Source organism: Monomorium pharaonis, chromosome 3, assembly GCF_013373865.1.
Source record: "Monomorium pharaonis isolate MP-MQ-018 chromosome 3, ASM1337386v2, whole genome shotgun sequence".
In the NCBI taxonomy this organism is placed as follows: Eukaryota; Metazoa; Arthropoda; class Insecta; order Hymenoptera; family Formicidae; genus Monomorium; species Monomorium pharaonis.
In genome coordinates this window covers 11,070,275-11,097,086 of record NC_050469.1, presented here as the reverse complement: position 1 = coordinate 11,097,086, position 26,812 = coordinate 11,070,275, and the positions used below count along the sequence as shown (strand labels likewise).

Below are 26,812 nucleotides of genomic sequence, written 5' to 3'. Positions count from 1 at the left end.
CCGCTATTTCGTGAAATTAATTGAATTACGCCGACAGAGCGTGCAAAGCCGAGGAACGCCGGCTCTTCTTCGTGCATCCGAGTGCCTTGTAAACAGGAAGTACGTTCGAATTGCATTCCGCGCGACAAAAAGTACGATCCCGAGGGGCAGCCTGTTTCCTCGACTTCCTTGGATATCGCGGGTGCACACACGCGAGAGAAGCTCGCCTTGATACTCGTCGATAGAGACGGCAGTTCATGCACGCGAAGAGCGAGCTGACGGAAACGGGCGCATGCAAAAAGTTCGGATTAGCCGTAGTCGAAGGAGCACGATTACGGTAGAAGTTCCCGGGCCATTTACATAGTACGTTGCATCCGAAATGGCTTAATCCATGAGCTGTAAGCGGACTGATTCTGTTTGCTTAGGTTTCGAGGTAACGGCGGTTGAATGACCGTGTGGTGCGCGTACCTTCAAAAAGAAAGTGAATAAAGAAGCGCAATCTTGCTAACAGGACACTTTAGTGGGGGTCTACTTTCCATCTTCGCATTCGTGGTTTTCTTTTCACCGAGGCCATTTCCACTAATTGAAACGTCCCACTCACATCCCGGTTTTCAGTACAAGTTTGCAAAGCTTCGAGAAGCGTGTAACATAAATCAAATTATATGCCAGTTATATGATCTTTCCCTTCTTTATATTTATATTATGTATCTTGATATTTATATTTATAGTAGCGGTTCTTAGTCTATATTTGTGAGATATTTCATTAGATCTTCAAAAGAACCGCATTATTTCACTTACAACTGAACGCACGGCTGCTAACTTCAAATGTTAGACATAAAAGAAGAGCAGCAGAAAGAGACGTGTGATTTCAAACAAGTGCACAGCATCCAGAAAAGTCATATTTTTGAATACTTCAAACGTTTGTAGCGAGCTGAGATAAGCTCTCCTTACATATTCAATAAAGTTTTATATTGTATAAAAAATGATTTTATTTGTTGTATATGTACTGTACAATAAAAACCCCTACGAGATTCAGTAATAAGATTCTACAAATAAAAAGCGAGTAAAATAAGTTTGCTTTTGTATAAAATAATAGTCTCGGTCCAAAAGAGATAAAATTTTTATCACGATACTTTAAAATATCTGCTCGATGTATTTTACATAGCGATGAACCATATACATTTTAAATGTCAGCGTCGACTTTGTTAAATGTCAGATTCATTTGTCTTATAAGACACTTTTAAATCCGTTATAAGTTACTAACTTGCTTTTTACGTATACAATCGCGAATTGGCGCAGCAGAGCTAGGAATAGAATCAGCATGTTGGGGCATCGAACTGTCAATCACGCGGGGACTTTCTTGAAATTCCGGATTCAATTTATCCTTAACAATCCCATTAGGGAGACTCCACGTCGATACCCTCCCGGTACAGTAGGAAACTTTGGTTTTGCCTCGAGCTGGACAAAGTGCCGATATAGCTTGTCTTGTCTCTTGCTGCGACTGACACTTTGGCATGACTCGACAACGTGGAAATCACATTGTCTAGTACGCGTAACGAGCACCCTCATATACCTAATGTAACTTTACGTATACTACACGCGCACGCGAATACACGTTTTCAAAACGAAGCAACAAAGTGTGTATATATATACAATATATACATATATAAATAGGAACGCGCCAGTAGATACATACACATAACGTTAATGAGCGAGTGTATACGTGCGGATATACACAAGATGTCGTGTTTGACAAGCACGTTTAAACAATAAATATTTTATGGCTAGTGATAATCAACGAGCCAAGAGTTTCGCTAATTAAGGATTCTATTGTTTTCTATCGGGAGATAGAATATGAAATAACCACGGACGTGACTAGTAAAGCGAAGTGCAGTGAATGTAACACATCCGCGTCCTTCAAATTCTAAAACGCGTCATTATACACAGGGGCTCTTCTCAGTTACCTCTCACACAAACGTAATCTCAACGTCTCGTTATTTTTCATTGTTCTCAATTTTCCTCGTGCAATAAGGGATTTTGAACGTTAAAAAGGATCTAAGTTGTGATCAATGGCTATACTTATTGTTACCGTTAAACGTTACGGACTAAAACGCGAGTTACACCTTGTATACGCGTGTGTGGATATGTCGTCGTAAAGCAGCGGCACGGTGAGACGCGTCATTGTCGTCGAAACGTGTGCGCGACCAAACTTGGGCGCTCGTTAAAAGTTACCGATGCGTCCCCGAAAGTTGATACGAAGTCCGATAACTCGATCTCAACGCGCAGCACGACGTCGCAACGGACGAGCTAGATAGTCGCTTCTGATCGTGACACCCCGAGGTGTGCCCCTCCTTTTCTCTTCCCGTCCTCTCCTCCCGTTCGCTCAATTATTTGTTGATGGATAGACGGTATTATAATGTCGCCAGAAGATTCCATATTACACAACATATGTGGTTGTCGCAAGCGTTAATTGCTCGAATACCGTAATCCAAAGATTATGTTTTACATAACGCGATACGTTCTTGCCTGTTTATATTCGCAGAGCAGATCGGCAAGAACGTAAAAAGAAATGTAAAGCTTTCAGGGAGTGTAATTTTTTTTTACAGAAAAATATTAATACCGAACGTGTGGTGATGCATATGCATTTATATCTCATTGGAATGCACGTAGCATCCCCCTATCTGTAGATGAATAAAATTTATTACAGGGGTTATATCTCCTAAATTATTAGCCCCATTTATTCGAAGCACGCGAAGTTAATGTTATCTCACAAAGGTGAAATGGCAAGTAAAATATCTTTAAATATCTTTCATAATTTAAAAAAGTATATATTTTTGGATAAATTTTATTTTTATCAAAGTTAAATATAATCTATTTATGATTTTCTAAAGTAATATTTATTGTTTAACAAAATTATCCTTGTTGATCCCTCATTCTGCTTTGCAAAAGTCTCTCCTGTTATCTCATCAAAATCATTCGAGTTACGCAGGAGCTAATTGCTGACAAGGTAAAATGAATAGCCCGAAAGCTGTTCGGTGCAATTTATAATCATGACCGGCGGCAGGGCCGCCGTGGCTATTCTATGGCGTATTGCGGCACAATATACACGAATACAAAGAATGTGGAGTACGCCCTTAGCTCGCAATCCTTCTGAATCGCCTGAATTATACCTGTATTTAACCTATTATGGTATTAAGAGTCCGGTATTAAGAGAATAATGTTGTTTTTCAGAAGAAAATTCACATAGGACGGGATTTTAAGCACAAAACTAGGACAAAGCGCGTTTAATTAGCGTAAACTTCGTTGCGTCGTTGAAAATGAGTGCTGCGAAGGATTATAAAGATGCAGGAGTGTATCCCTCACAAACCGGTGACATATGAATGAAAGAAAAAGAGAGAGAGAGAGAGAGAAAGAAAGAGAGGGAGAAAGAAAAGAAAAAGTTGTAAATAAAATATTAAGCTCACTCGCAAATTTAACCGCGAATTTAATAATTATATCAGACACATTGAAAGTATATCTTTCTTGAAATTTTCATTACAAATAGCATAAGTAACATAATCTAATTATTATTAATAATAAATAAATAAAACTATATGCGAAACTCGTTTAGATTGCTTTACACAAGAAAAATATAAAAAGTATACATTTTTCCCCCTTTTAGTTTAACAATTAAGAATCCTGATGAGGATTATTATTGCATCAGACTTTTCATAAATATATAACTCCATAAGGGCTTACCTAAATTTACAGAAAGTTTACTTTTTCAGTTTATTGCATAATTTGAGAGCTTTGCAAACACTTCTAATAATAATGTCCGCGTGTACCTACTTTCATGAGCGCCGAACGAGACAAAATTCCCCTAAGAAATTAACCGCGTGAAGCTTTGCTGCTTCAGTCTCTAAGCCTCTCACAGGCGCGTTCTTCCGCAGCAGTAACAGCAGCATTACCACCACCAGCAGCAGCAGCAGCAGCACCCAGTAGTAGTAGTAGTAGTAATAGTAATAGTAGCGGCAACAGCAACAACGAGAGACCCTTTTAATTCCTAGTCGGAATCACGCCGAAGGAGACCGTCGCGTATCTTTAGTAACCAGTGCATATTTCATAGACGTCCCGTGTGTGCGCATAATTTTCGAGCGACTGCTTTTACACCCGCCTGCAGGCACGCCTTCCCGCACCCACGGCGTACCTCTACCACGGACGCGGCTGTCCGCCTCGCTGACGGACGTTCTCTCCTCGCAGCTTGGGGTAAGAACCTGCTTGCTGCTGTTCGCGTCCCGCACCGCGAAGTCTGCGAGAGAGAGAGAGAGTTGATTAATCTCTACAATATTTAAGAAGCGCTGGGTCGAGAGCAAAAAGCCTTCCGCCCGAGCTTTACGGAGATAGCTTCCCCGTTATATAAATCCCCCTGGCTAATCCGCTGTTTGCATCGATGTACCTCTTGTGTTTTCCCTGCGGTGTCCCTGCCTCCTTGTTCCACTCGCGGCGACGCGGCGCCCGCGCGTGGCCACTAAATACATCACTTTAATGGATTTCTAGGTGTGTCGTCCTCGAAAGAGAGAAGCTGCCCTTAAATTCGATTTTTCATACTGGAACGTTATTATGAAATTTTTTTCTTTTTTTAATCAAAAAACGTTAACACGATATCGCGCACCGTAATACCGAAAGCTTTCGTAGAAGAGATAACGGACTGTTAGCGGTTGGAAGAGATCGCTATAAATCTTATTTACATTCATTCACGAGAGCACACAGAAACGAGAGATTACCATGATTGTCTGCGATAAGTTGTGGTGAACACTTCGCGATTTAACATTAAACGAAATAGGATAGTTTTATATCAAAGAATATAAAATATACGGGCGCACAGAATCATGGTAATTCCGTGTAATCGCGTGTGCACGTAAAATACTTCACATTTATAGTGATGCTTGTTAATTCGAAGTTCATTTCGACTGATTTATCTTTAAACGTGATTCCGTGATGTACCAAATTCAAATGTCAAATAATAGCTTTCAAGCCAATTGAGTTAATCCGCGTGCAAACGCGCGTTAACGATTTCAGCAGTGTAAGTCCTGCAGTACGCGCGCGAATAATACTGCACGCCGATCGTCGTCGCTCTTCGTTTCGCCCAAATATTAATGCGAGCGTAACTCGATGAGATGCGGGGTTCGCGTCGCAGATTGGTAGATAGAATTGTGCGGCCCTCGGCAATTGCGTTACCCGGTTTATCATATCCCGTGACGTTAACTTGCGGCCACGTGCCCACCAGGGACGTTCGGCATGGCGCGCGCGCATAATTCGCGCGTTTTAACAATTACGAGACCGAACGGTGCGGATTCAATAACGGGTATGCCGCTCGAAGGATACTTACAAGTTGCATTATTGTCGCTACCCGAATTGCTACTCGGGCCGCTGGCAGACGCAGAGAAACGGAGAGAGAGAGAGAGAGAGAGAGAAAGAGAGGTATATAGAGCGCACAATGTCGACGGAAGGAACCGCGAAAGCAGATAATTGTATTACTAATCACGCTGCAGATGGAGCAAACCTGCAGAGTTTACTCGCGGCCGCAATAACTCCCAGGTTGCGGTCACCAAAGACTTCCCCTGGCTGGCACGTTTTCGCGAGGGGAGAAACGTAATGCGCTTAATCAATAAATCGATGGTACGTTGCCAAGTACAAAACCAAAAAAAAGATAGAGTTTCAACGCCGCGCGAAGGGTTCATTTCGCGAAAAATGCATCATCGGTCAATTTCGATGTCTGTTACTCTCGTATTTTCCCGCTCCTCGAAATAGAGCGGCGAAATGGAAAATAGAAAAAAAATCGTGAGATTTAATTCGATCGATCCGAATTAAAAAAAAAAAAAAAAACTCACGAGCCCGGAGAGCCCGACGTTTAACGGAGAGCGCGCGACACCGGATACGAAATTATTAAATGGCGAAACTCCATAGCGTAATTCTATTCCGGGCATGAAGAAAAGGCATAGAGAGACCTAAAGGACGTCGCGGATGCGCTCGCTGGCTGCCAGAGAGCGGGCGATAATTGCATTGCTAATAGCACGACGGTGGGTGGGTAGGTGGACCTGCACAGTTTATCGCACTTTATTGCTTTACCATGAGCGTCGTGCCCTCTGGGCATTCTCCGATGGGGCGTATGTAGTTTGCCCTGTTCCGTCCTGAAGCTTAACGCTCAATGTGCAAAGACGATAACGGCATAACACGCGTGGAGACATAATGTAGATATTAGATAAACGCGCGCCGCGCTTTACGGGCTATCATTGCCGCGATTTATTGCTCTTGAATTTGCTGTTGAATACGGTGCCGTGGCTTAATTCCTTCTTTGATCCCGTTAAATTTATTTAGCTATCTCTCTTCTACGATTTATCGCATAATGGATGAGAGAATTACATTCCACGGTATTCCGGGAGCAAGCGGCGCAAGTACTTGAATGCCCTTTAATTAATCTAAGCACTAAAAATCTTCCCGTTGAACACTTGTACATCAGAGCTCTCGAGTATTCCACCAGTTAAATATAATGTAATGCGCGTTTATATGCACTAAACAAAGATCACTAATCCATCCAAATCCGAGATTAATGTAATATATCCGAGATAAGCTAGGATTCATAAAATAAACACGATGAAGTAGTGAAATGTAAAATTTTTAAGTATGTGTGCAATAAAAATCGAAAAAGACATTTACAGTCAACTCGATGAAATAGATAACATTCTTTTTTGCAAGCCTTTATAAAGATCTTATGTTTGCGACATTAATCACGAGAGCGGAATCAAATAGCCAGTTGATAACAAAAACACGCAAGGTAGTAATTATTAGGAGTCTAATAAAAACTCAAGTTGATTCGCGCGCGGCTGTCACACGAGAAATATTGCCATATTAGCGTTCTAAATTTAAATCTAACTAGGACAAAGTCTCGGGATAAACACGAAGAAATTCACGACGCCACTCGACAACGATGACAATGTAATAGCTTTTAGATTATCTGTGTTAAAGATTTTAACGTGCATTTGTTCATTAATTCTTAAACGACTGGATTTCATTTGAGAACTGACAAATAATGCACGGAAGGATTTATGTTTTGCATCGAGCATGATGCGTTTCATCCATCTCGTAGGGATTAAAAAAATATAGCTGTTTTTGTCGAATAATTAAATATTTGTCCGGCTATCTCTCGCCGTCATATCTATCGACATTGCGTGTGTACGTCGCGCGCCGCGAAGATGTGATCGGAACCGGCAAAACTCCTCTCGTAAATCGGATTATCGGAGAAACACGAAATTGCTAAATCGATAAGACGCGGCTTTTTATTTCACATTTTCTAACGCACCTCGCGCTGGCCTGCCCGTGCAGGCAGAGTATCTCTATATACGTCCGTAATTGATGAAAATTTACTTCGAATTTCTTCGATTCAGCAGACGTTCGTCGATCTGTTACCTGAGCGAGACGCGTCGATGCCAAGGGCTCGTGGGACTCGAAGAAAAACGTACGGAGGAAGAACATCCTCGTACCAAAAATTACTTTCCGCATTGAACTTCGGCTGCATTACAAATACGCCCGTTCCCCCTTGTAAAAGTGCTTTAAACTTTCGACTCGCGTAGACAAGGTATCCCGAGACATCGTAAGGGAAAACTCGTAGAATCGTTTCTATATAAGTTCGTTTTATATATAAGCGAACAAAAGAAAAGTCTCCAAAGCAAATTGTACAACTCGGTGCAAAGTGTTATGTTATTAAATTCATCAAATGTTAAATATATGAACATATCTACTGCATAATCTGTGATAGAAATGCGTATTAAATGAAGTAATCGAAAAGTAGCGTAAAATATTCAACATTTTAATTGTAAATGCTTTACCTAATTAATTTATTTTAGTAGAATATAAAAAAAAAGTTACTTTTTATCGTGAGAGAACTCGCAAGTCACTTCTTCGAGTCAAATTGACCGAAGCGAATGAAAGATATCAAGAAAGCCGCGTGGAAGACAGATTATCGATACTCAATACTCGACGACAAAAGAGACCGAGAATGATTTCTCGTGTTAAAACGGCATAAAAAATAATTAAACATCGATACTCAATACTCGACGACAAAAGAGACCGAGAATGATTTCTCGTGTTAAAACGGCATAAAAAATAATTAAACACAATAACGTACCTTTGTGATGTTTGTTAATGCTTATTACTTGGCCGTCTTCTCGCTTCCACATTAATTTCGGCGGCGGATATCCATCAGCCTTGCATGTGAGAGTAATATTCTGATGTTCTCGTACTGCCACAGTGCTCTCCGTAGAGAGGGAATCCAATATATTCGGTGGCACTGGAAAGCATATGGAAGAGCTTTTTTATTCAAAATTTCGGAAGAGCCCGCAACGTTGTATGATTAACGTTGGTTAAACATATCATTTAATGCGAATTTCATGAAGAACATGTTTATTTTGGATATTAAATGTGCGATAAATAAAATAAAATAAAGTAATTTTAAATTAAAAAGGATATTGATATGAAATTTGCTGCATTATGAACTTTTATGCCATCGCTTATTTTTCGTAAGCCGCACGTCACTTTGCAATTTATTTTTAACAGAAAATGTATGATTTGCATGCAAATTATTTTAAGTAAAATGATAATTACCAACGACTTGAAGAAAGCCTACTTGGCTTATCATTGGATTGGTATTTACTTGGCACATATAATAACCCCGGTCATCCTGTTGCACACTATTAATATGAAGTAGCCATGTTTTCTGATTGTCATGTGACACGGAAAACCTAGGTACTTTCACGACCACATGCTTGTGAATAGTGAGCAGCATTTGGCGGCCAACATGGATCCACGCCACCTGAAAACAAGAGGAAAACAAATATGTAGATATGTTATTAAGTCACGTTTTAATTACTAAATACAATATACAATGTCAGAATTGTATAATGCACTTTTAAGTCAAATATTTTTAAATTAAATATGCGATTCACATATGATTGCTTTATTAATAAAATAATGTTATTTATTTAATGTTTTTAATATTATATTTAGTTCCCGTTTTCCTTTTTCCTCTTTCTCTCAAGTTGCAGTATCAATTATGTTACCTTTAATATTATTATTTTATAAACAATAAAAGTAAATAGCTTAACACAAAGCAATTGTACATTACACGTGAGATTTAATAATGATAAATACTAGGGATTGTATTCATACGTTTTCTAGTTAAAATTCTTATTATAAATTATTGTATTGCAGTTATGAAAGCGTACCACATTCTCCCTTGTTTATATATTATGTTGGCATTAAAACGTTTGCGTTTTATTTAAGACATATTGTAATATATAACAAAATTAAAATAATCTAAAACTTTATAATACACTCTCGCTGGTTATATAAACGTATACATGTAGTAAGTTGAAACTTAATCCTCTAAAATCCAAGATCTGACGTTGACAGCAAAGTTGAGTAACCGTCACGTTGAAAATTTCAACGTGCCCGCTTAATACACCTCCAGCAGACACGAGTTCATAAAGCCAGGAGGAAGCAGTCGTCCGTTTATCGCGCCACGTTCCTGCATTGAATATTTCCATATTAGCACGTCGCGCGAAGTCACGCCGTCTCTGAAAGTCCGCAGCTAAGCGTCCCGTCAGCGAAAAATTCTCTTCGTCTCAAGAACCACGAATATCCCCGAAACCATCCGGCGAATCTGCGCGGCGCGAGTTTTACGATCGGTGTCAAACTCGTCTCTCCCCCCCCCCTCTCTCTCTCTCTCTCTCTCTAAGATTTTACATAACTTGGCGCCAAATTACGTAAGGGATAGACTAAAAGTAATTAGTAATAAAAATGAAAAAAAAACAAAACAAAACAGGAAGAGACTATCGCAATAAAATTCGTTCAAACTAAAAGTGCGCAAAAAAGCGTGTGTTACAAGGGCGTAAAATTATACAATACCTTGCCAATAGAAATTAGAAGTTGTGAAAGAATTGATGTATTTAAACGGATGTTAAAGAAACATGTATGTAAATCTATGTAAAACATAATATTTGAGAAAGCTAAATAAACTTCAATCAATCAATATTCGTCTCTCCCCGTCTCTCCCGGTCTCTCCCCGTCTCTCCCCGTCGCTCACGGTCTCTCCCCGTCACTCCCGGTCTCTCCCGGTCTTTCCCGTCTCTCCCGATCTCTCGCCGTCTCTCCCCATCTCTCCCGGTCTCTCCCGGTCTCTCCCCGTCTCTCACGGTCTCTCCCGGTCTCTCCCGGTTTCTCCCGGTCTCTCCCCATCTCTCCCGGTCTCTCCCCGTCTCTCCCCATCTCTCCCGGTCTCTCCCCGTCTCTTCCCATCTCTCACGGTCTCTCCCGGTCTCTTCCGTCTCTCCTCGTCTCTCCTGGTCTCTCCCCGTCTCTCCCGGTCTCTCCCCGTCTCTCCTCATCTCTCACGGTCTCTCCCGGGCTCTCCCCGTCTCTCCCGGTCTCTCCCGGTCTCTCCCCGTCTTTACCCGTCTCTCCCGGTCTTTCCCCGTCTCTTCCCGTCTCTCCCCGTCTCTCCTGGTCTCTACTGGTAGATATGGGAGAAACGTAATTGAATAAATTGCAAGTAGCACAGAATCGGGCTATGCGAATAATATTACAATGTAATAGATACATCAAAATAGAACATATGTTACAAGCGTTGCAATTTATGTCTATAAAACAGAGACTACACTATAATGTATGTATATTTATATTTAAGATTTTACATAACTTGGCGCCAAATTACTTAAGGGATAGATTAGAAGTAATTAGTAATGAAAATGGAAGAAAAACAAGACAGGAAGAGACTATCGCAATAAAAGTCGTTAGAACTAAAAGTGCGCAAAAAGGCGTGTGTTACAAGGGCGTAAAATTATACAATATCTTGCCAGCAGAAATTAGAAGTTGTAAAAGAATTGATGTATTTAAACAGATGTTAAAGAAGCACGTATGTAAATCTATGTAAAACATAATAGCTGAGAAAGCTAAATAAACTTCAATCAATCAATCAATCAATCAATCTCCGAGCCCGAGCCTCGTCACAATAGTACGAACGTTATTGAACAACACCACAAATAGCAATCTCGCCGAGATCGACGGAAGGAAGAGAGAAAAAATCGCGATGCGATGGTAAGCGCGGTCGCCAAAAATGAAGATTATTACGCAAGTATTTTACGCTCCACCGAGGTAACTCGCTTCTAACTAAGCTCATTCCACGACAAAGCTTATGCACTTTCAAGGACTTCCGGGCCGCTTCTCCCCAAACCTTTCTTCTCATTTCCTCTCACCACGGATTTCAAGGCAACACCCGTGTAGATGGGGTGCCCACTGTTTCTCATCTTTTTTTGTTTTTGGCTCTTAACTCTTTTTTAAATATACTTCTTCATAACTGAAGCAAAAACAGCAACGAATTCTGTCCAACTTGGTTCCTATTATCGCATTTTCCTACCAACGAGACATTGTAAAGCGCGTTTTCGCTCGTAAAAGAATAACGCAAGAATCAGAATCTACGAGTACACATATGCTTCGTAATTAAAGTATATATTTCCAAAGAAATTGGTTTAATTACAATCCGAAAAATGATATAAAAAAGTACGGTTCATTCTATCTATTGCATATTTTCTACAAAGCTTTGCTATTTTTGCATTGCTGATATTATTTTTATTAATTTTATTGGGAAATTAGACACATTCAACTTTCGCTTAAAATAAATAATGAATAAAAGTTCTAATAAAAGATGTATTTAAAATTGGAGGTTAAAGGATTTTTATGTTTAACTAAACGTATTGCAATATTCACGATTTCGCACAATGATTTACTCGCTAAACCATCTCGCTTCCTTTTAGATTCCGTTATTACTGCTTGGCAACATCTGGATCTACGGAAATGGTGCCTCTTCCGCTTTTTCCTCGCCTCTTTTTCCAATGTATATATACTTCCTCAAATTAAGCCAGAAACAGCCCGTTCGGACAGGGTAAATTGTATCATTTCTACCCTTTCTTCTCCTTCAATTCATGCAAAAAGATTCTGCTTTTATTCGTAACGTTATTGTGTTTTATACAAAATATATCGTAACAATATTTTGATAATACGTTTCATATGGAAGACATGCGTCATTATAATTTGAAAAAGCAACACTTTTAACAATTTAATTTGAATAAATTTTCAGAAGATTGATAAACACTAATTAATAAATTGCCGAAATTGCAAAGATTAATAAATAGATTTTATAGCAAACTACATAACTGACAATTTTAATTAAACAATTACAGTAGAAATAAATGTGATAACAGATGTTTGGTATAAAGATCCTATAACGAAGAGCATTATTAATATTTATTTTACCGCAGTTGTTACCGCGGCTACAATTGTTGTCACGGCACTCGTCTATGTGAGAAGTGATTTTGTTTGACGTTTTACTCAGCAAACGAATTATGCTTAATCGACTTATCGTGAATCTAAATCCAACGAGACATTTACATTTAGAAGTTGCTGTTTCCCGTCCTACCCGAATTCTTTTCCCCTCAGGTATTTCACCTAGGAACTCAACAACAACTCCGTCTAGAATTGTTCGCCTATGTACCGCTTTTCCTTTTCGTCGGCACTCGGGTAAGCAAAAGTTTCAGGTACGGAAAATCACAGTACATCCTGTGAAAGTTCTTTAAACAGTCAGACGCCACTGACGGCTCTCCTAACGAAGAGCTCAGAAGATGGATGGTGGCGGATCTCTGAAGCTCTTGTCTTCCAACAGGATTTGCCGGTTCCTGAGGATCTCCGAACTCGTCAGATTCTACCTCAGCTTGCATGTAATTCCGAAATCCGCATTTCGCAGCGCGAACATGCGGTCGCCTTAGCTTTCGACGGGTATCCTCATACAACGCATTCACAAAAAAAAAATTTTAAACAAGAAAAAAGAGCAAAGAAAGCCAGTCCGGAAAGTCTCAAGGATTATAACAAAATCGCTGTCAGGACTGTTACGAAACTGTTTTAATTATCTTCTCTCATTATTATTAGAAAGCACATCCAATAATTTACAAACAAAAAGGTTCCTCTTTCTCGTAGACGATATTAAATTGACCATCATATAATGCCGCGCGAAGCTCCGAGATTAATAAGTTTTATATTACGTACATCTCTCGGGGCAATTTTCACGACGGTTTATAAGCAAGGCTCGCCGAGAGAAGAGCGCACCGTGAAAGTTGCCCAGGATCTCCCAGAAAAGTCACTGTAGCGCGATACGAGAAACTTTCGTAGTCACGCACTACGGATGGCTCCTAAGTTCTAACGAAGAGGAAGCCGCCGCGACGCGCACGTGCAGGAAGATGAGTTCCCGCTTATATAAATGTGTTCGCTGAAACGTCTTGAAAATTAAATTGTTGACAAAATATAAATAATGCCGAATATTACGAACAAATACATAAACATGTAATATTCATGTTGTAAAAATGAGAAATAGTAATGGTTTAAAATATAGCGGTTTAATATGCAGTGACCTCTGATTTAACGAACAGGAATGAATTTTAAAGAAGAATATTTTCTTGAGCTCTACGTATAGTCGCGATATTATATCGGTCTTAAACGATCTCAGTGAGAAACCCTCACTGATTGCAAACACGATTGAAAATCCTGGCAGTGATTTAAAGCCAGTCCGCACTGTAGGAACTGTAAAATATTATCGCAAAGTACATCAAACAAATCGCAATTCTAATTGTAATTACCTGTTTCAAAAACTAAATTTAACAAAATATTTACACACGCAACTCTATACGCGGAGATTGTGTAAAATGATGTTTGATGCGAGCAGGTGCACATCAATGAAATGCTGTGCGCAGAAAAAGGTATAGGAAAACGATCGTCTAAATTATAACAAATCTAGCGATCATGACAGGTTATATCATAGCGCGATATGGATATCTAGGATATCTTTTACAATTATACCTACGTATGATTTATATAACTAGCGTGAAGGTAGAGATTCTGTTTGCACATATCGGTATCTATTGACAGTACGATGGATGATTCAATGCAATCTAGATTCACGCGTTCATCGCGCGCTTCGATCACTTTTATGCTTAACCTCGCGCCCGAGAGATCGTTTTATATACAGATTCTTTTTTTTTTTTTTTCATGATCGATTGACAGCCCGAAAGCTGATAAGAGGATACGCGATAATTAAAATATAAAAACCGTAACGCAATCTCTGTGCCGTAAAATAATTTCAACTTTCTGCTGAATGCAATCTGTTCCCGTGATCGGCTGTTCCTCTATTTACGCATATAAATCCATATTTATGTGTTATTTCTAGCCAATAGTAAATTTCCAAGTCAAAACCGAAAGGAAACAAGAGCGGAATAATTCATGACAACTAAAGTTAATGCGGCAACAATTCTGTAATAAGAATCGCCAGGTTTATAAAAAGAATATTGTAAAAGAATATTGTTAGTGTGGTTACCAGGATAGTCACAGGAAACAATTATGAATCACAGAAAAACATTACGGAAAAAATAATATTTAAATTTTTTTCATAAGAAAAAAAGAATTCGTATTTGTGCTTCTTATATAAATTTCTTCTTATATAACAAAAGCAATATTAATATAAATAATAAATATTACATAATAATTGTATAGAAGTTTATTATATTTGTATAGTTTGAATTTTTAAAATTTGTATAATTTGTATAATTTGAAGTTTATTATATTTATTGCATATATAGAAATTTATATGCAGATTAATGTCCTCAAATATTAAAGATATGCGACAATTATTCAAACTTCATACGTATAGCTTTTGCAAGTACCTTGACGTATGTACATTACTGACAGAGGTGCACGAATTATTTGATAAGAAATTGCATAAATAAGGCCAATGTTTCAAGCAAGCGCAATATACATAAAGCAACAAGAACATCTACAATAACATAAACAGACAAGCAAAAGCAGCAGTTTGTGTTAGTTTTTCATGTTTCTGCATAAAAATCAATTGAAATAACATTGCAAAAAATACAAAGTGTTTTCTTTATTGTATTCTATTTATACTATCATAATGCCCTCGTTCACTTGTTACACATTCAGTGAAACAATCGTTACTAACAATTATAAATTTGTAAACAAATAGCACCTTAATTATAAAATTGTAATAAAAACAATAAGTTATATATTATCTTTACAAAAAAACTAATAACGCGTAATTAAAATCTTTCAATACGCAAATTTATATGCATTAAATATTTTTATACTATATTAAATCATTCGCATTAGTTTTTAATAATTATTATAAGAATTTATAATAATATATCAAGTATCACGTCAGGTCATTGATGCAGTACAACTTACAATCTGCAAAAAATATTCACTTTTAGTGTAACGTTCACTTCTGCGAAAGAAATCATTTTATCGTTACGCGATACTAATTTTTCAAGTAGAGTCGAATTAAACGGCTGGCACGTAGGAAATGTCATTACGGCAAGATGTTGAGCAGCGTTTGGCACGACCCGCGCAACCGCGTGCGCGCGGTTGTACGTCGTTCAATTTCAATGGTTCAACTTGCTATCGCCGCGTCGAGGAATTAACGTGAAATATACCGTGAGAACTGCAATGCGCGAAGTCAACAGAACGGAAGTTTCGAGCAAGTACCATTTCGCGAGCGTATAATTCACGGGAGATTTGCCGGTAAAAGAAAAATGTGAAATAATACGGAAAAACGGTCAGATAATTCTGAGAGAGATTTCATGCCAATTTTATACACTACCGATTTCTGTTACCGTGTTTGAGCTTATAATTAAGATATATTGGCTTACTGGATGAGTCACGGAAAAAAAGTAGCCCGACTTGTTCCTTATAAAATTATACTTCGCGTAATAAAATAAAAAAGAAGTTAACGTCTCCCATCGGAGAACCTAAACAAAATTGTGACAGTAATCGATGCAAGTTTGCATGTAACTTTTCACTTACTTACAAAACACAAACAATATTGACCGAGTTTACGTGCGTACCCGCCAAGATTACCTAAGAGTTTCGCCGGCAAATCTATCAATTATCGAAGTTTCGTTACAAACCGGAGTACTAACGACTTTTAATAAAGCATAAGCCGCCGCTCGGTTAGTGCGCACCGTTAATTAACCGCTAATTAACATCAACGCCTTGCTGCTAAATTTCTTCCTCAAGTAATTCTGTAGGAAAATTCACAGGATCGTAAACGATACGCGGTTGGTTCTGTTCAAGTGCTATTACGGTAGTTGAGCGTAGATGCATGCGCGACGATGGCCGTAGGGCAAAATTCAAAATTGCAAAGAGGTTGCAGTTCGAAGAGTAAGACTGGAAAAGGAACGCGAAAAAGAAGGAGAGAGGAAAGGGGAGGGAGAGAGAGAGAGAGAGAGAGAGAGAGAGAGAGAGAGAGAGAGAGAGAGAGAGAGAGAGAGAGAGAGAGAGAGCGCGTGAGGCAATAATCGAGGAGAAAGAAAGGGAGACTGGAATATACCAAAAAAACACAGGAAAAGAGAGAAAGATAAAACCTATTCCAGACTGATGAGAAAGAGGCCAAATAGGGATATGGCTGCGAAGAGAGACGCGGAAAAAGGCAAACCGAGTTACTTGAGAACGTAGCAGAAAGTTCAACATAGAGATCAAATAATGAAATTAGAACAAGATATGATAGTCTCGTGTAATGTTATAAAATAATAAATACATTATGATAAACTGGTGATTATGTACTGTTCGTTTTAATTAAGATTGTCACAATAGCTTTTAAACCGACTTCTAATATCTCAAACAGTCATCCAATCAATTTTGCACTCTTCTGTCATGTTAAGTAATGTCTTAAGATATCATTACGATTTTGACATTAGATTATGACATTTTAAGAGTGTACTGAAGACAATCTTAAAATATCATAAAACAATGTAGATATAACACTGAACTATGAACCCAGCTAATTTCTAATCTTCTGGGACAAATATAGTATGTAATATCCAAGGAGTAGCACAAATTCATTCCGTCAGTTGTTTCTAGCTATAAGTATTGGATTTTTCAACTCGCATATACCAACTTGTTTATTGATTAAAGTAGTATTCTGCGAGATAGAAGCAAATACGTTTGAAATTTGTCTCTCCCAATATTTTTCATTAAACGTTTATCAATGATTTTGCTTTGTTAAATTTCTACAAATACGTGAATAATCGCTTCGATTTACACATTTATTGCATTTGTTAGCAATTTATCAATTAATAATAATGCATTAGCATTTATAAATAATACTGAATTGCGCACGATAACAGTCGTGATTGAGAAGATACGTTCGCGCTAGGAAATTTATTAAATTGAATAATTAAAAAGAATTGCTATTAGTATTATACAATCAAGTGCAATGTTGTTTCTAAACTGTCAAAGTCTTCAGATCAATTCACCAAAACGTATAGCAAATAAATAATTTATTTCTTTATTCTATTTAAATTTTAAATTTTTATTAATTAGAGATACCGAACTTTAAAAAAGATTACAGTGTTAATTATCATTATATTACAAATAAAAGAGATTAACAAATGTATTTCATGTATATATATATATATATATATATATATATATATATATATTTGTGTGTGTTTGCTATCAATTAACTTTAATTAATTTTAATTAATTACTGATATTAACATTTTAATAGCTGTCAATTGTGATATTTACGTAATAAGAATTGTATATTTTGTATAATTTTTTATGATTACAATTTAATTAATTATTTTCATATAAATATAAATAAAATTACACGTGAATAAAAAACTTCCTTGGAAATCCTCTCTTACAAATTCAACGTAAACATAGGTCTGTTTTTAATTCCCTAGTGCATTCTGTATCATAATTGTCTTTTAAAGTTGAAGAGAGAAATAACATATGGCAAATGTCTGTTAATTCAAATGCACTTCTTATATTAAAATCATAATTTTAATAATAATCTACGAAACTTTACCTTGCTAAAAGAAAGTTAAAGCCCTAGAAATTTTTATTGCTACATGTGAATTAACACTTTGCATTTATTCGTAACAATTTTTTAACCGGAGCCGTGCAATTCATCTCGCGAAAGGGTCAAAGAGGCAATTTTCTCAGCATGAAAAGGTCTTCCTGGCATAATTAAATCTGGGAAAATTCGCGAAGTCGTACGGTTTCTTCGCGTTCCGCCGAGGCGGGCAGAGAGGACAGAGAAGGAGAAACTTTGGCACCCTGCAGATGAAATTTTCTGGCATTTTGATCAAAGGGCTCAGTCGAGAACTGCAGTGCGCGGTGGCTATGCGCTCTCGAAATGTCGACTCTAACGAGACTCGTCGTAGACGGACTACGTGTTTTGAATACGAAGAAAAAACGATTGCGCCCTCCCACTCTCGTCGGTCACGGCGCCGTGTAAACTCTCTAAGACGATTCAGAATCGTAGAAAATTAGATTACCTCCCTGCATCGTTTATACTTTACATCACGAAGAACGTTTCGAATTGATTAAGTGTTTTTTTTTTTTTTTTTTTTATTGCAGAATAAATATTTTCGCGAAGCTGCTTCAAAGCGTTAATTTAAAAAACAATAATTCTTTATATTTATATAATAATTAAAATGCCTAGTATAATTTAGCGTGATGGAATATTAATATACGTGAATAGATAACATTTCGTTATAACGAAATAATTGTTATAATATGTTACAATAATTTATTTGATGGAAATACATCATATAATAAGATAATGAGTTATCACGTTCAATAATAAATACAACTAAACGACTCGTATAGTATAAACGTGATAAATTTTAATTTTTGAAGCTATATGAACACATTTTTTTATTTAGAATTGAATAAAATGTATAGAACGCCGAAAGAAAGAAGAAAGAAATCGGGAAAAGATAATCACTGACGCAAGTTATTTGTATTTTTGTCGCTGGGAAAGCGCCGCGGCGAGGGATGCGTTTCGATATTGGCGCCAGGTTCGGCAGTCGGAAAATGACCGGTGGAAAAGCTGCAGCAATCCTCAGGCCGGGCCGCCAAATACCTTTATAGCCAGTAGAAACAACAACGGACGATTCGGTGGTGATCGCGGTCCGTTTCTCTGAAATCGAGCTATTGCTGTGCAACCGCGTACATTCCTTCCAAGCCGAAATGGAAACTATTTCGCGCACAGCTCGAAAAGGGGCGAAATACTTCCCTCCGCTCCTCCCCCCGCCCCCGCCCGTGTTGCACAATGGTCTATTTTCGCGATCGTTAAAGAGACGGAAAATTCTCAGGCTGCTTTCGTGATATCCGGGCAACGGGCGCGCGGCTCGGTGAGAATCTATTTTTCGAACCGGGACGAGCGCGGACGAGCGATATCTTCGATAAATTTTCGTCAAGCGGGGGATATCGACACCGCGGCAGTGTCGGCGAATCGCGTGCGCGCGGAGCGGAAAGAAAAAAAAAATTACCATTTTATTCAATATCGCGTGTAAGAAGTGGCGCGGGAGAGAGGGTTCGCGAGGGAAGGCGCGCGCTTATCGGCGCGCGACGCGACGCTCGAATGACGACGCGCGATCGGAAAACGTTTGCCTAATACACACGGACACATCGCCGTATCACTTTAATAGCATTCTTAATAGCCGTAGGAGAGTTCCGAAGTTGATGCAATCTCAATTTCCCAGTTCCTGCGCCTGATATATCAGTGATTTTCCACCTTTGCGTTATCGTCTGGAAAGTTCGCCGAGTCATGCGGCGGTTCCGGGGCGGTTGGTTTCGCCTAATAACCGTCTTCTGCCCAGCGCAAACTGGTCCGGGAGCGCGCGCGGCCTTCTCCCCTGCCCCTCTCCCTTACGTGCACCAAACGGAAGTTTTTATGGCCCAAATCGTCGAAAAATAAACATGTTCAAAAAAATTATACCGCATTTTTCAAAAATAGGGTAAGTGATACAATTACTGTGCCCTGATCTTATTGTTACTGTTTCATTTTTGTTTATTTCTACTTTTTGAAGAATATGTAATTGTTGAATTGGTAATTATAATTTTTTAAAATAGAGCTTACATATCAATTAATATTCTTAAACTAAAAGCAGGATACTATTTAGTACTGTAAATGTAAAAAGAAATAACTGAATTTCCTTACATAGATTTTATAAGAATTATTCGCAATGCTTAGCAGAAACGTTAAACAAAAGTAGGTAACATACGACTAAGGATTATACATGATAATGTTATACATCGAAAAAAATTTTTTATCTGTTTTCAAATACCGTCTATGTTATATTAAATTAAAAACATAATTGATCTTTTACATATTTTTATTTACAATTATTTAATTCATATTTAAATAAACTACAATTATGTCTTGTATCTATTATTGTGCACAATATCTAAGCTTAATCTACGCGCTAGTTTGCAATTACACTGTGCTCCCTCGCGGCAACAAGTTAATCTCAAACGTAACCTATCCTCGCATCGATGTTAATAACTGAAGCGCAGTTTTTACGATGGTATACAGTATCTCAAGCACAGAAACTAGCATAAATCACTGTTTCTATGGCACAGTAATCAGTATGGATATTCAGTATCTACAGTATAGTAATTATAAATTGGTATTTTCAGACACACAATAACTACAGCATCAACATTTCCTTTTTAATTTCATTATTATTCAAACATGTTTAAATATTCCAAGTGAAAAAAAATTTAGTTTATAAGAAAAAACTTTAAATTATAAATAAGACTTATTTAAACAAAAAAAAATTAAAACTTTAATTTTTTAAAAAATTAAAAGGGATAGCAGCTTAAGGGACACAGTAATTGTATCACCTACCCTATATTCGACCTGTTAATTCTTTAACTGGAAATTCTATTAAAATTTGCTTAAAATTGGACGGCACCGGTGTCTTGCTATTTTAGTTTTTATTTATTTGAAAGATCTAATATTGTCAATAAACAGTACGTATCTAAGAAGAAATTAATTACTACTTCAATTAACACATTTTTACCGATCAGAAAACGTCGAGGTATTCATTGAAGCGTTTGAGAAAGAAATTTTATCTGAATAGAAAAATGATTTCATCTCTTTTTAGATCAAAGTGGTTTTATATACGGAGTAATTTCATCTAGAACATCCTGTACAGTGACCCTACATCAAGGTACATTATAGCATCACTCTTGTACGATCGGTTGACGATCGGTCCCGTTTACTGCTCGAGGCTGTCCGTGCGAGACGTAATCGCGTGCTTGATGCAATTTTCTGACTAACGGTACAGCGTGTCCACCCGAGTATGAATACAACTTTCAAGTAATTGCGAGCCATGAAAGAGCCGAAGCGAGATACAACACTTTTCAGATACGTTGCTTCCTGATTAAATTAACTGGCTATTGGAATATTATCCGCGCCATTTGAACCCTATTACAATATTTATGGCGACAAGAGTCACGTTTTCTCCTTTATGAATGAAAGTGAAAAGTTCGATACTACGCGGACGATCATCGCGTATTATATTGAAATAATAATCGATAAAATAATATTTTATTCATTGATGTATGAGACGTCGATTATCCGCTGCAAGTTGCTAATTGCGATATGCAGGTGTGTGTATGTGTGTGTATCTGATTTCCATTAGCATAATAAAATCGTTAACTGATCGGATTAAATTCCCATAAAAACGTCACGATTCGTTCATTCGTCTCGCACGGATCTTTTACGTCAATCGGACTTATACGCAACTTCAATTTCCGAACGTTGAACGGTAAAATGGAAATGACGATACGATCGACAACATTTAATGAAGTTCAAGGATTTCCTCGATTTTTCATATATTCCCTCGGAGCACAAATACCCGTTTCACTTTGGAAAACTACATCGCTCGTTACGCCTGCCGATATGTTTGTTCGTGTGTAACGTTGATCGCCTGCAGGCTGCGGTATAGTGGCGTCTCGCATCCAACTCCCTGACGGGACAACTGATGCGTTTCCAATACGGTTGCCTAACAGCGGTCTTCAATGCCAGCGGGACGAACCCACAGATCACAAAGTATACCAGATAGCGATTACGTTTCTTTTTTTTTCTTACGAGGAGATCTGTTTTTCTTTGTAAGATTTTTCCACGTGTAATATTTTAAATATCTCGTGGATATTCTTACACTAAAAAAAAAGTTTGATAATAAAGCTATTACCAAATTTTGTAATACTTAATAAATATTTTGAAAAGTGAAATTAATCTTAGTTATACTAACAAAATATTTAATTAGAATTATTTCAATATTTTGTATATATAGTGTAGCGTAAGAAAGACACATATTTTATTCTATTTAAATCTGCAACATTGCATTATGTATCACATAAAAATGTATTTATTTATGTCTTGTTGCCGCAAGACATGTATGTCAAATTAATATTACTTCACAAAAGAAAACATAATTCTTGGAAATTATACAAGAACATGTCTGATACGACAGCTTGGTTTTTCCTATCTGTCTCTCATTGCTAAAGGCATAAAATAATGTATATATACATACACACACACACACATATATATATATGCATCATGATAGTTAATTGTATACGCACGGAGATAACAAAAAATCATCCAACTTACGTAGATAAAATAAATAAAAAACACAAACGTTGCGTGCAACCTCATGAGGAAGATTAGCATTTTATCCTCGCAAATACGATTTAAAAACCGGAACTTCGTAAAAAACATCTTTACTGAGACCATGCCGCTATAACACGCTCTTTGTAATCCGGTTAACGAATAATTGAGGAAACTCTGTTTAGTAAAGGACGGTAAGTTCCGACCGCTGGGAAAACACGCTCCAAGAACGAAGAACAAAATTACAGGGATAAGAAGAACCGGTTGTCTGCGCGAAACTAAGAAGGGAGGCGTGTTCAATTTAGATCGCGGCTACGCGCGAGTACACTTGTGTAACGTCCGGAAATTCAACGCAGTTACCTTGTAACTTCCGAGATTTTCGATGACACAGGGTAGGCTGACATCCCTTCCCAGCGCCACTGTGACATTTGGTATCGGCTCGGCAAATATTGGCGGATCGGAGAGCGCTGCAACACATAAAAAAAAGTACTGTCAGTTATACGTTATCGACGGTGTAACGTAACAATTATTAACCTTTGACTGAGTCAGAGACAGCGGTTCCAAACCGCAATAAACCGTTTTGACATTTGTGCCGATTGATATTTGCGGAATTATAATAGTTAAATTTTCAGAATATGATTTCGTTAGAAAACTGATTATTTATTTGGAGCTGATCTCTTCATCGCCCGCTCGAAACAGATTCGATGCGATATTTTGATATTTGTACCTTACGATGCGAATCCGCGCGATAACGTGTGTGTGGCGTGAAATATAAAATATAATTGACAATCGCGTCGAGCTGTCATAAACAATAACGCGATTAACTTCTCTTACTTTCACCGATAGTTTAGCATACTCGTAGAAAAATATCACTGACGGCGTCAATAAAACAATAATTGTGACTGATAAACTCCTGATGGCGAAATAAAAAAAAACTGGCCGCGCTCATATCGGCTCGTGAATTTTTCATCTTCGGACTTTGTCCCGCCGAATTGTGATCAATAATGAAACGAAGTCTGTAGATAAATTAGCGAGAAACGATTATCCGTGGTGGAATCCGAAATCGGCGAAATCATGCCGATACGAATGGTGACGTTACACCCGAAAAAGTTCGCTTCCCGCGAACGAAATTAAGCCCCAGCATTTTTCAACCGCTCGCCGTTTGTCACGGCATGGTGCACGTTATGGTGCGTGCTCGCAATTTCCATTATTTATTCACGCTTATTTATCCAGGCCTGTAAAATTACTTTAATTACAATCGACTCGTTTACACCCTTTTCCATTAGAAATTTACTTATTTGATTTCATACGTCTCAAAAAATGCTTGTTAACACCAAATGTACGGATTAATTTTTTAATCGCTCGAACAAACATTCCGATTTCGCGGATTTTTATAGTACAATGAATTCTGTAATCGTATTAATATGATCGATTGCAATTATGCATACGGTACGAGCTATTCGTGTAATGCAAATGATACATAAATGGAATGCTGTAAAAAGACAATGTATAGAAACATATGATGTATATGTGTGAGTGTGTGATATGTTTCGCGGAAAAAAAAAGCACTTTACGTTATAACTATATAACTATTATCAGAATTAAGTCTAGTATCGCGTTGCGAGAGAGCAAAAAATATATATACGATAAAGTCACTGTATATATATAAATAAAACATTTATCTTGTGTATCACGTTATTCCGCCAAATATTGTCAAAGCTTACACGATATTTGTGGAATATCTCGTAGTGCTTGGTCCACTCGTTTGCACGTTCGAATTTTTACGAATACACACTCGGAATACGACCAATTATCATGCAGACGGGAGCATCGCGGAATTCGAGTTTAAATTTATATAGCGACGATACTTCTCGTTTAAAGCCGAACCAAAACGCATATACCGTTACAGCTGCGAGACTGAAAGTGTGCTCGTAGAATATTAAACGTACAATATTTTCATCATTATTATTCCCGTTGTGCCGACGCGAACTAGAATATTCAACCGATGCCGCCGGATAATCCCTCATATTCTTTCGCACTTTGCGTGTAACCGCGAAAACCGCAAGGTATTTGTATTTAAACAATGCAGAAGGGGGGGGGGCAGGTCCACTACATGCACCAAAAATTTAAATAGCGAATCGTTTGACGAGCGGCAGAAAAAAATTTACCATCCGGTTGACAAACGTCACACTCCTGACTTTCGTTTTAATAAACGCGTCAACGTTTTGGTACTCGTCAAAGGACATTTCGTTTAAGCTCGTGAATACGCACGAAAACCGCACGAAATTTTTATCACGTATAAAAAATAGTATCAAATGTAGGATATCAAATAATATTTGCGCGACACACTCACATACAAAACGTAAGTTCCAAATAACTTGCGTGCAGTATGTTATATATACATAAATCTTTTCAAAATAACATTTAGCAATTATTTTCTATTTTTTTCTGCCATTCGTTATTCCTAGGCAAATTGAAAAAATTCTCGAATATCAAATATTATAACATAATTAATGTAGGCGTTTGTGATAAAATTTTTAATAAAATTTTTAATAAACTAGCGTAATAATTAAGCCAGAAAAGAGATAATACACGAGAAGCTATCGTGATAAAACGATCGTTCACAATATCCTCTCGTGAGAGAAACACGCGTATAATGTTGGCATGGAAGGAAAATCGAAGGTGTTGAAAAGAAAAGGAAGGTAGCGGATACGCCGGAACGTTCGTGTCGAATGACGACTCTTCTGAGGAACTTTTGAAGCTGGTGCACTCGAGAGTGAAGTAGGAGGGTAGTTGGTTGGCTGCTCGACCGGAAGAAGGCAGCCGTCAATTCCGGTCGAAGACTTTGCACTGACCGGAAGTCCGTGCACACTGACGCACACCAACGTGACGTGCGACGTTCCGGCGAAAACCCGACAATCCTAACACTTAGATACCGTGCTCACCGTCACGTTTCTTGAAAAACGACTCGCTATAAGAGGTAAACGTTCGAGTCCGTATTTTTTATCTTCCTATTTTCCCACGGAATACTCGTTATTTTATCTTAATAGTTGCTATTAAAATGTCGAACTTTCATCTTCGTTTATATTCTGACAAGAAAATAACAGTTGGACATTTAGGTAATATAATTAATTGAATATTAATTGAATATTTTCAATACATATTACGTGTAGAAATTTTTTTGCAAAATATGATAAATGTATTTATTATAACAGAAGAAAAACAAGTTAATTATATATAACTGAATAAAAGACTTTTTATTACAGTTTTGTAACACCGCATCTTCTATTACAAAAACTATTGTTTAATTTACTTTTAAATTAATTTCACACACATACACACACATACATACGTGCTGAGTTTTTTGTTTCTAAAGAATAAAACAAATAGCAAAGCTCACAAAAGAACAATAAAAAGTTTGACACAACCAAGTACAAAAAATTATTACACCGTTATGTTTTCACTACAAAGTTCTAGAGTACAATAAAAAAGTTAATAAAAGAATACAGAGCTTTGAGAAAAGGAAACGCCAATTATTTTCAATGCGAATAAAGTTTTTGGAAGCTTTGTGTGTCTGTGCGGTAGCAGGATACATCGACGACTTGTTTTATGGGATGGTGGCCAGGGTTAATTCCCCTGAGAGCTTCCGGATGGGAGACTACGGTAAGGTCGAGTTCCGAATTCAAATTATTATTTAGTCAAGAAAGACAAATTACCCCGTCCTTTCTGGTGTTGACTACCCTGAATGCTATACTGTGCTCGAGTTTAAGTGAAACCAATTAAAATTACCAATTAAAAAGCTAACGTTGCGCAAATACTCATGCACAAGTTTAAATTATTTAACATTGACGTATCATTCATTAAATATTATGTACTAAAGAGATGACTCTTGAATCTTAATAATAAACTAAACACTGATATTATTTTTTATTTTAATTAACTGTGTCAAAATTAATCAAACCATTAGTTTTATCATCTTATTAATCATATTCAGGATATATATGAGAAATCCTATCCATGTTTTCAAAGAGAAATATTTCAATTAAACTTTATTAATATTCTATTAATATCTTTAAAACAAATTATTTAAATATATGTACGCTAATAGAAACTATAGTATGCACGTAAATTGAATAATTAATAAAATTGTATAATCAGCATACTGTAATTGCAAACATGAAAACTGAGTTATGGTTCCATTATTTATACACTCGCTAGTATTATATGTTTCGAGATACAACTATGTGTGTCGTAGAAGAATATAAATACCCA

General features: G+C 37.4%; 1 protein-coding gene across 15 annotated transcripts in view; it reads right to left on the bottom strand.

Moving 5' to 3' along the window:
- The window catches only part of LOC105831519 (lachesin), a 268,879-nt gene that overhangs the window by 51,578 nt on the left and 190,489 nt on the right, over positions 1 to 26,812 (bottom strand). For all 15 annotated transcript variants that reach the window (XM_036284104.1, XM_036284107.1, XM_036284105.1 and 12 more), the window contains 3 exons: positions 22,901 to 23,007; positions 8,620 to 8,827; positions 8,144 to 8,305 (listed from right to left, as the gene is read on the bottom strand). In XM_036284104.1, the coding sequence (XP_036139997.1) occupies positions 8,144 to 8,305; positions 8,620 to 8,827; positions 22,901 to 23,007 (477 nt within the window). The remainder of the gene's footprint in view (positions 1 to 8,143; positions 8,306 to 8,619; positions 8,828 to 22,900; positions 23,008 to 26,812) is intronic.